At 39.0% G+C, this 17268-nt stretch overlaps 2 protein-coding genes across 6 annotated transcripts in view; one reads left to right on the top strand and one right to left on the bottom strand.

The window, feature by feature from the left end:
* Window positions 1-17268, top strand: part of ARMC2 (armadillo repeat containing 2) — a 62219-nt gene that overhangs the window by 31518 nt on the left and 13433 nt on the right. For 2 of the 3 annotated variants that reach the window (XM_063124815.1, XM_063124813.1), the window contains 7 exons: window positions 267-366; window positions 4356-4668; window positions 6375-6497; window positions 7978-8091; window positions 8645-8777; window positions 9103-9263; window positions 10983-11355. In XM_063124815.1, coding sequence (XP_062980885.1) covers window positions 267-366; window positions 4356-4668; window positions 6375-6497; window positions 7978-8091; window positions 8645-8777; window positions 9103-9263; window positions 10983-11101 — 1063 coding nt within the window. In that variant the 3' untranslated portion in view covers window positions 11102-11355. Of the gene's footprint in view, window positions 1-266; window positions 367-4355; window positions 4669-6374; window positions 6498-7977; window positions 8092-8644; window positions 8778-9102; window positions 9264-10982; window positions 11356-17268 lie in introns of those variants that run through there. The other variant, XM_063124816.1, reaches the window with a different exon arrangement.
* Window positions 12925-17268, bottom strand: part of SESN1 (sestrin 1) — a 55083-nt gene continuing 50739 nt past the window's right edge. For all 3 annotated transcript variants that reach the window (XM_063124817.1, XM_063124820.1, XM_063124818.1), the window contains exons 7-10: window positions 16519-16631; window positions 16107-16297; window positions 14981-15125; window positions 12925-14007 (exon numbers count right to left, since the gene is read on the bottom strand). In XM_063124817.1, the coding sequence (XP_062980887.1) occupies window positions 13921-14007; window positions 14981-15125; window positions 16107-16297; window positions 16519-16631 (536 nt within the window). In that variant the 3' untranslated portion in view covers window positions 12925-13920. The remainder of the gene's footprint in view (window positions 14008-14980; window positions 15126-16106; window positions 16298-16518; window positions 16632-17268) is intronic.

Below are 17268 nucleotides of genomic sequence, written 5' to 3'. Positions count from 1 at the left end.
TTTACATGAAGATAACGCAGATTCAGGTTTCGTTTGGAATTACTCCATGTAATCACATTAGTTATTCATTCATCACAGCTCACAGTAAAGTTACCCATAAAGTTAAGGGTATCGTTACTGAACTGTGCTAGAATAGAGGGCACTGGCCTTTCATTATGTACCCTAAAAATATTTAAAAGCAGAATGAAAGACTTGGCTTTGGGCAGGGGAAACTCACAGCAGAAAAGTTATCTTACTCATGTATGTTATTATTTTTAAATATGCAGCAAACTTTCTTCCTTCAACGACTGCTGTACAGCTTTGGCAGATTGCTCCAGATGTTACGTCTTATTTTTAGCCCTGCTAAACAAACACCCAAAGAAGCAGGTCAGTTTTTTCATCTCCTGCTTTTTATATTTTAATCCTCTGATGTGTCTGTGGTGTCGTATGTGTGTAAGCCCATTTTCAGTGACCTACTTTCATGTGTATTTACAAGTTAGAAATTTTAAATGGTTGACAGCATTTCTTAGTAGTAAATTATTGAATTGGACTCAGAGTAACAGTTCAGGACAACATAAAGGACAGGCTGTTGATTAACTCGCATCTTCTTAGTACCCAGATGAGTCATTTTTTTGAATATTTATATGTATATTTTCTAGGAGACATTGCATCATGGATGATCACCATAAAGCCTCTGTGCTGTAGCTGGGTGGCCTAGGCTTTTCTGAGTATGAAGCCTGCAGGAAGATTTCCACACAGCAGCTGGGTAGAGCTACATGGGCTGGAAAGGCAATAGTGCATGGCCTAAAAGCCTTCATGGCCTAGAGGTTTCCCACAAGCTTTACATTGCTTACGCCTTGCATTGAATCAGGGGTGGGGAATCTCAGGCCTGGGTGCCAAATCCGAATTGTCCTGGGGTTCCTCAGATGGCCGTGTCCCCTGTCGTTGAACCACTGATCATGGGGTGGTTTCCTGGCTTTTTTGTGCAGTTCCCCACCCCCATTCTAAAAGGTTGAAGGCTTAGTTAGTGGTAGTAAGAACATTAAGCTACAATGATTTTGTATTGTTGGCTCCACCCTTTTTGTATTTCACCCTGCCCCCCTTTGCCTTTGGCTCCACCCACCACCCTTGATTGCTTTTCTGAAATTGAATTCAGTCCTTGGGCTGAAAAAGGTTCCCTGCCCCTACTTTAAATTATAAGAGGCTTGATTCCCTGCACGTTTGCTCAGACATAAGACTCACAGGATTCAGTGGGCTTAATCCGAAATTAGTCTGCATCACAGCATTAGATTGTGATCATAAGAAAATTTATTTGGAGATAAATTCCTCTGAAAACAAATAGATCCTCCAACAGATAATATGTTTTAAATCAGGGTGCCACTCCATGATTTTAAAAATAATATATGATTTCCTTTGCTACCTAACAGAAAGGGGGGAAATCTGGGCTAAATGTAGACAGCTAGGGTTTTCCTTTTAGTGGTAGGAAATACCCAAGTAAGTACAATAAGGGCAAAGTAAATGAAACATTCAATTAGCAAATGTGTGTGTGGCTTTTAAAAACTAAATGGCAGGCATTGGGACCCTGACGTGTGTGTGTGTAGGGGAGCTTTTAGCTAGGGATGGATGGAGCAGTGCTATTTCCAGTCTGGGTCAGTTTTGCATGTGTTCATTCACAAATCTGCTCCATCCTGTTTCTGCATTAATTTCAATTTTTAATCCAGTAAATTCATATTCAAATAAGTATTTTTGAATGTTTTCTCACAAAACACACAATTTTAAAATACACATTTTTATACTTTTTTTCTTTTGAATGACTGACACCCAAAAACATTATAGGGAAATTAAATCCCACTAGTTTGATTGTGAGCTAGTAAATTTTTGAGAAACAGTGCACATGATGCAGTCAACATTAGAAACTTTGTATTCCCTTGATTTCTTTGGAAGAGTTAAATACATGTTTAAATCTTTTATATTAAAATCAGTGTGTCTTCAAACTGCTTAATTTAATCTAGATTATGTCCATCATGCCTTGTCTTTGTAGTTCAGGCAAAACTATTTCAAGAGATAGAAATTATCTGAATATTATATCATGTATGGTTTGGTATATTTACCCATGAAGTTATGTTAAAATTGTTTGTAAAATTGTTTTAATATTGAAAATCAATTAAAAATAATTATCTGAATAATAGCAAAAAAATAGTTAATTATTAATTAAAAGTCACTTGTTGGTGTCATGAAAAGCATACGACAACAACGAAAGGACTGTTGAGGACAAGGTACTGTCCTAAAATGACTCTGAAGAACATTTTGTTCTGATGAAATAGTTATGAATAGCTCTGAATGTTTTGCAGCTGCCTCCCTCAGGGAATATACATTTAAGAAGTTTAACTGGTGTGTCTGCTTCCTATAGAATGAAGAGTGCAAATGTTTATTTTTCTTGTGCTGCAAGAAACATGTTGGTATTCTAAAGTCTTCCATCTCTTCTTCTAGTCTGTGCTGCACACTGGTGACTGCAAATTCATGATATTCATACATCTTTCTTGAATCAAAAAGTAGCAGCCCATCCCAACCTTTTCTTTATGTCCCTCTGTAGCCTAGAATGACTGTAGGAGAGACCTGTTGGATAAAAAATGGGCTGTTGAGATAAAAAAACTGTTCCAATGTGTGCTACAGATAGTGACTAGGTTTGGATGACATGATAACCAACAGCGATGACAGAGTCCCCTGGCAAGAGTGACAAAAGCGGTGGCTGCCGCTCTAGTCCAGCCAGCAGAACTTGCAATAGCTGATGGGATACTAGCGGGAGGACTGAGGGGGGGAGAGATGGCAGATGTGTCAATCAACATACCATTGACTAATAGTCAACTTGATGCAAGCCTTAATCCACACCATGGTTGATTATAATCATGTCATATGGGGAGTACCCCCTTGATAATCAACTGTAGGGTTGACTGTTAACCCACCATTGACTTTTGTGTTGTCCGAACACAGCCAATAACTTTAATGTACTCTGCCCAGTGGTAGCACTAGTAGTAGAAGTGTGTCTTCAACCCCAAACCACCAGTCGTGACTGTTCAGATACATGAGGCCTCAGTCTGAGCATATTGTGACTTTTCATAACTGAACTGATGGTTAATCTGAGGCAATGCTAGCGCTATGAGTCCAGACCATGATCCTCTTGGGTGGAAGATGGAGGAACCTGTCATACTAAACTAAATTTAAATCTGTCAATACAAAAAGGAGCATTGTCTTTTTGGTAAATTTTGTTTTGGGAAACCGTAGGTGGAAAAGTCCTTAAAATATATTAGCCTAGCTGATGGTTGTATAGTACTTGTTTGTATTGTATGTTCTTCCAGTTCATTAGTTGCTTGATATATGTACTGTGTTCTTTCTAATACTTCAATGTAGAAAGGTGATCATTCAGGAGTTATAACTCTTATTCAATAAAATATGTTTTATGTTGATAAGATTCACAAATATTATATGTTATAACAAATGAGGTGTTATGCCTCACCTCAGGAGAAACTGAACCTGGTGGCCTTCTATGTTTTACAGTGTCATGCATGAAATAGTTTTGCAGGTATTGCAAATGGGTGGGGGAGATGGAGAGGAAAACAAATAGGATATGATTGAAAGCTATTCCAAGAGAAAGTCCCCCTCCATCCTCAATCTATGTTATTTTCTACATTTTCAGCAACAGCAGCAAAAAAAATCAGTTCTTTTGTAGACTGCCTTTGAATCACTGGACAGATCTAGACTATGAATGTGTGCTGCTCTAATATCATTTAACTGTCATTTTATACCAATCTAACGATCCCACCCCCCAAAAATCCTGGGAATTGTAGTTAGGTGGTGAGGGAGCTGAGGATTTTGTGTTTGAGGTTTCCAGTCCACCTTGCAGAACTACAGTTCCCAGGGGGCTCTAGGGACAGGGAATGCCTGTTAACCAATTTTTGTCTATGCCATAGATGTTTGCAGACTGTGTAATTCAGTTTAAAGTAGAAAAAACAACTGATGAACAATGGGTAGAAATGTGAACGAGCCACCCATGATTACAATTTAAATGTTCTCTCTCTAATCCTAAATAGCTTTACTTAAACCTTGTGTTGAACTTATTCCGAAATATGTGAGCCTGAGATTGTATCAAGTTGATTTTTGAAAATACCACTAGGCAATCTGTGCTTCTCTAAGTTATTTTTTGTCATGTCTATGCTTAAACATGGGAGAGAAGAAAAATCGTGTTATGTTATGCTGTGTGTTCCTTCATTTTGAAGTACAACAGATTTTAACAAAAATAAACTACATTTTCTTTTCACAAATTATTAGCTGCTTTAACTTGAAACAGGGTTATTTTGCTTTTCTTTTTTTAATTCTAGGATTTAGTCGTCCGTATCATTTTCATTCTTGGCAATTTAACAGCAAAGAATAATCGGGCACGGGAACAATTTCTTGAGGTGCAAGGAAGCATTAATACACTGATAGTGCTTTTCCAAACTCATTGTGAAGCTGACTCTAATAGTAAACTGTGGAAAGATGATGGTGAATTAAAAAATCTCAAGCATCCTTCTGAAGGAGAAGATGTCCTCATCAAACTCATAAGAGTGATTGCCAATTTGTCCATTCATCCTAGTGTAGGTGCAAGTCTAGCAGCTAACCATCACATTGTGGCATTACTTATTACAGTACTAGGTAAGAAGTGCTTTCTGCTATATCATTTGTGGATGAGGATACAGTGAAATAACCTAAATCAAGTCCTTAAATCAAGTAACTTAAATCAAGCTGAAGTGCTGAAATCAAATGGCTGACATATCTATTTACAGCATTTTACCCCACTTTTCAGGCAAAAGGGGCTTCCAGAGTGGCTTTGGCAGATTACAAATAAGACAGTCTCTGCCTTCAGGTTTACAATCTAAAAGACATGTCACAAAAGGAAAAGGGATTGGGAGGGAGGAGGAAAAAAGCAAAACACAGGCAAGCAGTTTTTAGCTTCAAAGTTCTTATAGGTGTTTTTTCTGGAAGGGAAGAGTAAAACAAACTCCCTGCGGTTGTTCCTTCTCCGAGCAATGAATGGAGGCTATGTTGATGTTCCTCTTGCCCTGAAATTTAACATGGGTAGGCAGCCTTCCAGTGGTCCTTGGTTCTCTGGCTGATGGATAACATGCTGTGAACATATAATACAATAGAACTTCCTGCATAGCCCAGATTCCCTGAGCATTTTCTCCCCTCCCTCCAAAAAAGCCCTGAAACCCATTTGCCTCTATCCCAAATGCTACATACCAGCAATTCCCTTCCACCACATCTTATAAGCTGAAGCACGTGGAAATTGTCTTCTGTTTGCCTGGTCCTAAAGCTCAAATGTTTTTCCTCTGGAATCTGAATGTGCCTCCTTGCCAGCTGCCACTCTCACCCTCAGAAACTCGGACACCTTTGCTGGTAGCCCCTCAAGAAAACCAGGCAATCCCATATGTGCTGTATTCCTCCTCTTCCTGCTGGTAAAAGAATGCTGAACCCAGAGTGGAGATGATGCATGTCACTGCCACGAGGCTTCACACAATTCAGTGCGGCTTACTTTTCAGTCAGAGCATTTCAGTTGTAGTAGCTTTGTCTATAGTACAGTACAGGGAACAGAAGGTGGTATAAATCATAAAGGGATAATAATTAACATTCAAGCATTCCAAACATTTCACATGCTTTATTTAATTAAAACCCTTATATCAACCCTGTAAAGCTAAGTACTATTACGCCCTATATTGCAGATAGGTGGTCTGAGGTTGAGAGAGATTTTCCTAAGACCACTTAGTGAGTTCATGCTGAGATTTGAACTGGGGCTTCCTGATATTCACTCCGTCTCTAGGTCCACTATGCTACACCAGCTCTCTGGCAGGGATGTGAAGCAGGATTGCGGGTCCCCACAAAGGCCATTAATCCAGTTGAGACTGCATTCTATGACAATGCTCTCAGCTTTAATGTATGTAAATTTGAGAGTCCATTTAGACCAACATGTATAATCAAGTGATCAGTAATTATAAATAGGGTTTGGTGCTGACACGTTTTGGAAGCATCTCTCCTCTCCCCCGCAGATTTTCACAAGTCTTGCTGCATATCATTTATTAAGATAGCAGTGTGAAAGACTTAAGTTTCAGCAAGGAGAATGGGCACATATGCACATCTAGTTGGAAAAACAGGCACAGACCGGGCAGAATTTTGGAATGGCCCAAAGCAATACAATTGAAGTCAAGAACAGGATTTTGCAGAAATTTACAACAGTTGATCGTGTGGTTTGCTTTTATGTTGTCTTTGGAATGTTCTATGCTACAATCACTGAAGTTGTGGTGAACTTCACGGATCATCAGTGCCTTGACAAAAGGCTTAAGTCTTCTTTTCTATATTACTAGAATACAAATCAGTCAAGGAATGTGAGGAGCTGGTTATTAACACCACAGCAACAATCAACAATTTATCCTTCTACCAAGTGAAGAATTCCGTAATCCAGGAAAAGAAATTATATATTGCAGAGTGTAAGGATTTTTAAAAAGTCCATTCTTGTCTCATCTTTGTACTGTATAATAGAGGCTAGTATTCCCTATGAATATTAAGCACCTAGGTGAGAAATAACACTGACGTTAACTAAAAGGAGAGTATTACCTACCTTCTCGGTTTTTCAGACTATTCTGTAATAGTCGTTAAAAGTTGCTTCCATTGGTGTAATCCATTTGGTGGGTGCCTTTACTGATTACCCTTATAGATGAGAAATGTGCCAATTTGTGAACTGGTTGGGTTGTGGAACAGTAAGGATGCAATCCTATCCAGATGCCTCCAAACCTGCAGTTTAATGGGCATCCTATGCAGAGTAGGAGGAGCGTGAAGGTGATAGTCATTTCTCCCACACTGCATTTTTGCTAGATGGATGTTTTTGCTGGTCAGCTAGGGTACTGCAAAGGGAGAGGAAAGGAGGCTGGGGAGGGCTGGGGATATCTCCACTTCCGCAGTCTCCTCCTCTCCCAGCCCACAGAAACGCCCCCTTTCTGTCCTCTCCAAAGTTGCTTCTGCAATCTCAAACAGCTAGCGCGATTCTCTCCATGCTGCCTGGGAAGGGGAGGGAAGCTCTCTCAGACCTTGGATCCGGGAATCTGTACAATCCTATGACCTCCCCAGACGTTGTCTAGGGATTGCTCTTTTATAAAGCAGGGGCAAACCTTGATGGCGCTGGTTTGCCCCCACTTTAGAAAAAAAACCATGCTTTTGTTGCTGTGGGGTGGCTTCGGGTGAGAACAATGCAATAGGCAGCCAGTGCTCAGGTGCAGCCATGAAGTGGGTACCATGAGTGGCGCGTGGCTAGTCAAAAAGGACAGCTGACCTGCCCAGAGTCATTCATGAGAAATTAAGATGGCAGCAGCTAAAGGCTCCTACTTCACTTTGAAGCAATCCCAGCTGCCAATCAGACATATAAATAAAAAGTGGGAGGAGTAGGGTGTCTTGGTGGGCACCAAAGAAATTGTCTCAGGGTACATCACTACCTTTGGGCACCATGTTACCCACCCCTGTCTTAGCTCCATTCCCTTACAGCCAACACTGATTCTTCCTCTCCTCTTCCCACAATCCCACCTATGATCCAGATATTTTGGAGCACGAGATAATGCTGCTGCTTCCTCCACCCACTTACAGCCAGGATATCAGAAGATACAAAGACAGCTCTCTACTGCATCCCTTCAGTCACATTTATTCCCTTGCCAGACTTTCCTAGTAACTGCATGCAACTCATACCCAGATCTGGGTAACTGCTCCCCTGATGTCACCTCCCTTTTATCCCAAAGACTATCTTCTCTTCTTTATCTGAAGCTTTTGTTCATCTCTTGCACATACTTTGAAAATAGTCATGTTCCTATCTACACATTATGTTTGCTTTTGGGCGTGTGTGTGTGTGTGTAACAAAAAGGTACCTGATTTCTTGAACTACACTAAATGCACCTTTTCCACTTTTTTTTTGTTAACCAACAGTGCTTTTAAAACTCTTAATGAGCAGTAATATGGATGGAATTCTGGAGGCTATTCGAGTCTTTGGTAATCTTTCTCAATACCATGAAATCTGTGACTTCATTATACAGCGAAAGGGTGAGTTCCTATCCCATTAAGAGTGATCAAGCTATATACAGTAGGTAAAAACTAGTCACATAAGTGTAAAGTGTTGTCTGTTCATATTAATTTAAAGTGATCTCCTAAAGTGATCTACACAGTATGGATGCCATTTGAAAGCACACAAACTGCTGCCAATAAGAGGGAATTAAGTTAAACATAGGCTTCTCATAGACCTTGGAATTAAAATCGGAGGTCTTCTCCACCTTTGCCCCCTATATCTGACAGCCTTCTTAATAACATCAGAATAGATCATTTCAGCCAGAGGGTTAGCCCAACTGAAGTGTGACTGAATTATTAGTGAAACACATCTTATATACATACTATACTAAAGTTGAATAACATTAAACACCTACAAGTATGTCCTAAGGAAAAGCAGAGCAGTAGTATCCCAACAGTGCACAAGGTAAGATTTCTAGATCATTGTATGTGCTTCAAGCTCTCCAAGTATCTCATTCAATGAATACTGTGCAGATGCTGCTTCAAGGCAAGTTTGTTCTCTGACATAGTTGTTCCTTGTTGTGCAATCTAGTGTACAAGTTCATGATTGCTTTGCTCGATGCCAAACACCAAGATGTCTGCTTTTCGGCCTGTGGAGTTCTTCTCAACCTTACTGTGGATAAAAGTAGGCGTAGTATCCTGAATGAAGGAGGAGGAATTAAAAAGTGAGTTCAGGAAACCATCATGAGCCAGGGGTAAAGGGAGGTTGGCTGATTTCTGTAAAGTTCACATTGGGGAGGGAGAAATTAATCTAGTAAATTTCAACTGGTCCAGACCTGAGACCCACCTCAGACTCCCAACCTGCAACATGGGACCCACTTTCACAACATCTGGACTGATCTAGCAACCCACTCTTGGGTCACAAACCACCAATTGAAGATGACTGGTCTCGCATATTGTTTTCCCTACATCCTTAAAATTCATCCAGGTTTGCTGGGTTTTAATGACAGCTACAAAATTGTTAACTGTATCTTTCCATTATTACAACAGGTTAATCGATTGTTTGAGAGACTTTGGGCCTACAGACTGGCAACTGGCTTGTTTGATATGCAAAACTTTGTGGAACTACAGTGAGAATGTTACAAGTGCTGAACCCTGCTTTGAAGAGGATGATTCGAATACCCTGGTGGTTGTCCTTGCATCGTTTTTAGGTAAGCTGTAAATGCCAATTTCACTTCACTTCCTTAATGAGTGGAATATCTAGCCCAGCATTGTCTACTCTGACTGGCAGTGGTTCTCCAAGGTCTCAGGCAGAGGGGGATCTTTCTCTCTCTCTCTTTTTTTTTTTTTTTTTGTGAACCACCCAGAGAGCTTCAGTTATTGGGTGTTATGGAAACAAAGTAATAAATAAAATAAATCACCTGCTACCCAGTCCTTTTTTAAACTAGAGTTGTCAAAGCTTGAACTTGGAATACCTTTCCATGCAAAGTAAATGCTCTACCACTGAGCTTTGTTTTCCTCCATAAAGAAAGCTTTGGGTACTTCGTTACATATTGTTCCTTCGTCTCCTTACAAATAGTGTTCTATTTTATAGGGCAGATTCATTGGTGTAGCCATACTTTGAATGTTGTGTGCAGTTCTGGTTGTTCCCTCTCAAAAATATAGTAGACTTAGACGTTATAAGGAGGTTGGGACACCTTCCTTATGAGAGGCTAGTGTTAATTTAGGTGTGGAGGAGACTCCTGAAGGAGGGGTCCTGGTGGAATTGTCAGTTGGGAGAAAAATAGGGAGAATATTTTCTTTCCTCTTACATAATACTAAAATTCAGGGTTACTAATGAAAGTCACTGCCAGTGGATTCAGAACAGATGAAAGTACTTCACACAATACATAGTTATGAAATTTGCTGCCCAAGATATAGTGATGGACAGTGACTTTAAATGGAAATTAGACAAATTCATGGGGGAATAGATCTAGTTAACAACTGTTAGCTTTAATGATATCATGTTCCGAAGAACTATGCCCCTGCATACCAGTTGATGGGGAGTAAACAAGGAATGCAGCCGTCAGCCGTCAGGAGCCTACAATGCCATGATAGAATATTGTAGGAAATCTAAAATAGTGAACGCCTCATAGCCACCCACTGTAGATTGAAATTACATTTATTTATTTATTTATTTATTACATTTCTGTACTGCCCAATAGTGGACGCTCTCGGTTATTGCAGTGCTACTACTAGCAAGTCCACTGGGAGGGGTAGGGTCTTGAACCCGGAACCAGCCTTGTGACTGCATCAGAAGATAAGCTCCATGCCAACTGGGAGTCATGAAACGTGTATTATAATAGCTTGTACTTATCACCTCCCTTTAAAAAAACTTACATCTGATCCTTGGAATTTGGGCTGGACTTAGGTTCAATACATATTGTGTAGATACAATTGAAAGTGCAGTATTTGTTAACACTGTTTTCCTGCTTGCCTACAGAAGTCATTATGTGATAGTCCATTGACATGGTTAAGCAAAATATACTCAGGGGCTGTTTGCTGGTCTGAATTTCTTGTGTAAATCATGAGGTTGTTAGAAAGAATATCCTAGTTTAAATTCCATGCAGAGCTATGCAAATGTAGAGAAAACGTAGGACCTAGTTCACATGCCAGTATAAGAGCTATCAGAAATTGCCATTTGGGAGTCCACAGCCCAACTTCAACACTCACTGCTCTCACATGCAGAATTTGGCTTCTATCTGGGCACTATTTCTTCCTGATCTTTACCTGTATGTGCTAGAAACAAGAGTCCTGCATTGGCAGAAAATGTGCATAGCCAACGTAAAATCAGATAGTTGTGTGAATGACTCTTTAAATAGTTGAAGACTATTTAATAGACTGTTTAATATGGGCCTGATACAGACTTTGTCCCCTTTGTCTTGCTACAGATGAAGAATTAGCTCTGGATTACAATTTTGACAGTGATTTGAGAGATTATCACAAACTTTATTGGGAAACAGATTTCAAACCAGTGGCACAGAAGCTTCTTCAGAGAATTCAGAATTAAACCTCTTTCCTTGAACATTTCACTTATTACTTCACTTTAAGGTGGGTGTTAAGCATATCCGTATAAAGACACTTCAGTGGCTGTTTATGCAAACGGTTTGTCATCAAAGCTTTTTATAACATGCTGTTTCCATGGGAAATGACTTTAAAGTATATTATTCTTGTATGTAGCTTGTACATTCATTGTAGAATACCTTTTCTTAGATTTCCAGTATCATTTAGGGTTATAAAAATAAACCAGCTACAGCATCTGGACTGAGTGGCTTGTTGAAAAGCTTACGTATAGATAAAAATTGCCCTAGCTCCATAGCATACAGACAATTATGAGCATAATTTAGGACAGTGAGGATCAGGGATTGACTGTTGTTTGTCCTATTACTTGGAATATTGGGTCTGTATTGATTAGATCAGATAGAAAATGCATCCTTAACAGGGATTGTCTTCTCTCATGAACATTAACTCTGAAGCAGGTATAAAACTCTCACTCCTCCTAAAACCATATTTTCCTGGAGAAATAGTACTCTTCTAGGTGCAACTCTTCTAGGTGCAACTCTTCTAGGTGCAACTCTAGAAGGAAAAATGGCAGGTCTGTCTTCAATTCATAGTTGCATGTATGTATTTCAAGTCTTAATAATCATTCAGGAATCTTTCCTTGCTTCAGTTAACACACATTATGACTGTTCACAAGTTATGCTCCTCCTGTTTTAATGTCACCACACTTCTTCCAGCTACTACAGCAGCAGATACATCCTGAATTGCCTACCCTGGTGGCTTTCTTATATTGCCAACCAGCATGCAAGATTCCCTGCAAGCTGTAGTTTAGTAGGATGCCAGTAATTTATCCCTGATAGCTCAGAACGTGCCATCACTTTACATTCAATGTGGCCATCCTACATCTGTGTAGGCTGTTTTTGTTTAAATTAGCCTAGGTTTGGCCACTTAGGCTCAAAGCAAAGGGAAACATATTTCGGTTCATTAATAGCACAAAAATTGGTTTGCTACGATGTAGGAAGGAAAGCTAAAATTTCAGTATCTTCAATTCAATGGAATACATTTCTTAGGAAAATCACAGAATCATCTTCATTGAAGTTTAGGATTGTGCTGAATCAGTATTAAGGATTATGCAGTTAGTTAGGATGAAAATGCCCTCTTTTTAAAAAAGTGCATACCCAATGTTAGGAATTGTTTTCTCATGTTTCACTTAACCATAGTAGCTATGTCCACAATAAAGAAGATTGCAACTTCTTGTTAAAGATATAGATGAACTCTAGGGAATCTTTGGAATACTTGTAGAGAAAAGAGGTGGGGAAAATACCTCTAGTACACAATGCAGAAGATGTACACTGCAGAACAACATGTGTAGGAATATTTAGGTTATTCGATCTTGTCTTAACGCAAAACTTAATTCTGTATTTCCTTAGCTTATGCTAGAACTTTTAAAGTTAGTTTCTATGTGATTCAGATTACCATGGAGAAATCACTCTCTCCAACCTTTGAGTAGTATCCAGTCTTAGTCCTACTTAGAGTAGGCCCATCAAAATGAATGAGAATTAAGTTAGTCATATAGCAGTGAATAAATGAGATGTTTTAGCCAAAGCCAACTTAAGAATTACACATTTGGCTTATGATTTTGGAATCAGCATAAACCTTGTATTTTTGACTAGAGGAAACAGCAGATGCTTCCTGTTAAACTGTCAAGGGTTGCAGTTTAACTTTTTGTTCTTTTCCAGCAAACACAAGTCACAAATACGCACCAGTTGAGGGACAGTCACTACACTCACTGCTCTATTTTTCAATGGTTGTTGAAGAATAAAAAGCTTGAAATAAGAGGGAAAACGTTGTTTTATTTAAACAATTCAGTAATACTGACAGATTTCAGAGCAGTTCATGCTCATACAAAAGTATCCATATATTTTCCAAAGACAGCTATATACCAAACTCAAGGGTTTTTTAGGTTTTTTGTTATGCTGTTTTCCTGCTTGACTACATAAGATGCCGATAAGTGACAGACCTTAGCAATGGGTAAGCAATATAATGAGAGACTACTTGACACTCCGTATTAACATTCCCACACTTTAGATAGCTCTTAGGAACAATAGAAGAGAAGTAGGACATTGTTCATCCTTGTTCCCAAGTATTTAATATTTCACATAGTTGCAGTCTTCAGCAGCTTTGAAAATTCTCACCCCTCCTCCATCTGTTGATTTAACCACACCACTGTGAACAAGTCCAGGCCAGTAGCTAAACAATATAAAGAAGTTCCTGTTGCAATCAAAACTGTTAGTGTGAAGTACGGTTCAGTTTCGAGTTATTAGCAAGGATTTCCTCTAAAACCATATAAAATGTAGGCTCAGACAATAGCATTGCTTGCTTTCACGTGTAGCTTAATAGGAATCGCTAGTCTCTTCATTTCACCAGCAAATACAGCAGCATCAGGACTTTTCTAAAAAAATAAATAACTCATTCTTATATCAAAAGCAGAAGTCCTCTTAAAATTCTCCTTGTGCTCCAGATTTTGTTATCCACTTATGACAAGATTTGCATAATTAACTACCTGGCTGCCACGAATCACAGTTTTCTGTGCTAACAGAAGCAGTGAGTAGTGATCAGGGAGCATCTCTGAACAATTTTGTCCTCTTACCACCAAGCTCAGCAACTGCAGTGATATTCCATTAAGGAAGGAACTGAAACTAAAGAAGAATGAATGAAACTATGGCACAAACGATCTCATAGCTTTTAGCCACCACTGGTTCTGAAGCTTATTAGCATCCCCTGGTAGGCAGCACCTGCTGCATCTTCCATCATCATTGGCCAAAGAGTTCAGGTCATGTAGCGAGTAATGGCTCTCAGAGCATAAAGCAGTTCAGCCTGCATCCGTGCTTCTATGAGAAGCAAATTGACATGAACCTTAAAAATAAAAAAAAAACATAGCTGAGTTTGAAGTGTATTTCTTTTTCACATAATTGCTTTAAGGCATGCACTATTTCTGTGATTAACATTTCAACGATGAGCCAGGTCATTCGTTTGGCTGCTCCCACATAGTTGCTTCCCAAGAGCAAGCCTGCTGATGGGTTCATGGTCAGGCAGTGATCCTGTGAAGGTATCTATTATATGAACTACTGTTGCTGCCATGTGGGGACGGGGACTGTACATGCGGTTCTCAGAATTTGCACAATGATGGGGCTTCGTTGGACTATGAGCTCAGCAACAATTGAACAGTAGCTGCTGACTCTTATGAACTGGATCTGGATCTATGACCACATTTCCCCATCTGACACCAATAACTGCTTGAAGATGTAGTTTATAACTAAGAATCCAGCTGCTTAAAGGAGCCAGACCTTTTTTGTGAAATTTCAACAAAACAAATCAAAAAGAGGGGGGTGAATGTAGCTACATAAATTTGAATATCCAATTCAACACATGCATGTGTGTGTGTGTGAGAGAGAGAGAGAGAGAGAGAGAATGAATGAATGAATGAATGAATGAATGAATCCAGGCCTTTTCAAAATGAGGGGTTTTGGTTTGCTTTGGTTTTTTACTAAAATCATGAAAATCCCCCTGTGGAAAGACATTGAAACGAAAAGCAAGTGGGAAATACTCTCTGATACATCCCCATTGTGAGACAAGATCTCCCTAAATGAAGAGTGAGCTGTATGAGTGAGTTAGGCACTGGCTTATCTTCAATTAAACTTGTAACTATGTGAACTGACTAATGTTACAATCCTCAATCTGTCATGCTAAGTAGAGATGTATAAACAACAACACTGCTTATGGGATCACAATTTAAACGAAATGAAAGCTCAAGGACTTCAGTATGTTTAACCAGCAAGCAACATACTGCTCAATCTAACAAGTCACAACACATGCATGCAGAATGTACCTTCTCAGAGTGTTTGAACTGCCTCCAGAAGCTATCATACATTCTATTTGTGGTCCTCTCAGGAGCACACACCACGGTTTTGATGTAAATTTTAAAGCTGCGGTCCAGTAATTGGTTAATTTCACCATAGTCATAATCATCATATCTGTTTGGAATCAAGAGGACAAACATTTAAATTTTTCCACCACTACCACTTATATTCCAAACAAAGTAAACCTTTTAGCCATTACTATATGTTACTTGACAAGAAATGGTGTTCTGGTGGGTCTTGAATGAGTTCCCTAGAGTAGCCTTCCCCAATCTAGTACCTAGAGCCTATGGTAGTAAACTTCTAAATGCCTATCCAGTAGAATTTTAGGATACTTTTAATATGTTTTTAGGATGTGTTTAACAGTGTATAGTATGTTTTTAATCAGTATTTTGTGTATTTTATGCTTGTTGTTGTTCCCTGCCTCGATCCCATCGGAGAGGCGGGTAAGAAATATTATATTATTATTATTATTATTATTATTATTATTATTATTATTATTATTATTATTATTATTTTCTCTCTTCTCCTGAGCTGGACATACAAGTTCCCTTTCTCAGTGCCCTTCCCAAAGAAGATTACTTCCTCTATGTCAAGCAGCACTATCCAAGCCATTGTACTGTAAGAGTCCTATAGCTGTCCTTCTGCGTTTGTCTCTTTTCCCCTAACCCATTCCAGCTTCCTTTAGTCTTTTTGAAAGCCATGGACTTGGAAGCAACATAACACCTTTGTTCCACACTTACATTTTAATTTTATTATTTCAATTAAGGTGACTGGCTTTACCAGGGCAGAAGGTACTTCTCTCAAGCTGTCTGCTGTCTAGAATTGAGCAAATATAACCTTTTGCTCTGGAACTGCTGCTAAGGAGTTACTAACATTTACTAATATCTCCCACTCTCAATCCAATTCCTATGGATTCATGCTTAGGGACAACACATTTTGATGTAGGATCTTAGTATATATTCAGTTCTAATAATCTACATTCATAACAAACATATATGTGCAGAGCTCATCATTTCAGCAATATTTATCAAAATTAGCAGGTGTGTATTGTCCTAACTAAAAGTGGCCTTATGCAGAGTCTGTAACAAGACCAACCTTATTCCAAACATACAGTGGATATAATTCCAAATAGCTCGTCTAAGCATTGAGGTATCCACATCTTTATGCATGGCCATGGTGTTGTAAGTCAAATTGTAGGCAATCTGAAACTTCTCATCTATCAGCTGTCCCACATCTGGGTAGAGACGATTTACAAGTGAATATCCATGATCTTCCCAAGAATAGTCCTTAAAAACAAAATAGATACATGAGCACAAATTCTCAAAGAAGATGGCACAATAGTACAAACATATTTTTTATCTGAACTTCAAAATACATTAATGACTTTAGGAAATACTGTCTATATACCCTAGCTTAGAGCAATAGTAAAGCCTTTCAAATGGACGAAGTGTAATTCATATGCCAGACATGCTGGGCATCTTGTTGCTCCTTCCAACATAGGTCCTACCTGAACATGGAAGGTAGGCATATGCGTTCCATGCCTGGAGAAGTCTTTATAACCATAGCTAGTATCCTCAAAATGGCGAGACACATCTTTTGTTGGTGCCAATTCTTCATCCTCTGCTAAAATATAACAAAAAACAGTAGCTAGTTTTAGAAAGCCCAGAAGTAAATTGCTAAATTATATTGGATAACATCTGTGCGCAGTATGGAAGGAACTTTTTAATTTGCAGACTAAAGAAATAGAAATTTAAAATTGATAGTTCCTTAGGAGCATCAATGCCATGCAGCATTGCAATCATCCTTTAATACTTTTCCTTGTACAATCTTTGCTTCTAGGACAGGGGTGGCAATTTAGCACAGAAAGCTATGTTGATCCTGTGCATCAGCTGTCCCCAAATTAGTGCCCTCCAGATGCTTTGAACTTCAACTCCCATCAGCCCCAGCCATGGCCAATGATCAGGATTGCTGGGAGTTGTAATTCAAAACATGTGGAGGGCACCAGCTTCGGGAAGGTTACTATATATTATGAGTGGAGAGTTGTAACTCATCCAAATATCATTACTCTAGTAGATGTAAAAGTATAGATGGGTGGACATACTGTATAATACATTACACAATTTGCAAATATGAGAAAACTGTCCATGAGAAGGAAGTCTGGCTTGATGAACAGTGAAACACACACACTCTACAGGATTGTGGATTAGTTACAAATCTTGTTTCAGGCTTTAACATTTTATGTTCTACATTTCAGCAT

Source organism: Elgaria multicarinata, chromosome 4 (genome assembly GCF_023053635.1).
Source record: "Elgaria multicarinata webbii isolate HBS135686 ecotype San Diego chromosome 4, rElgMul1.1.pri, whole genome shotgun sequence".
Taxonomy (NCBI): domain Eukaryota; kingdom Metazoa; phylum Chordata; class Lepidosauria; order Squamata; family Anguidae; genus Elgaria; species Elgaria multicarinata.
Note: the sequence above shows the minus strand (reverse complement) of the source record. Positions and strands in the feature narration are given on the sequence as shown.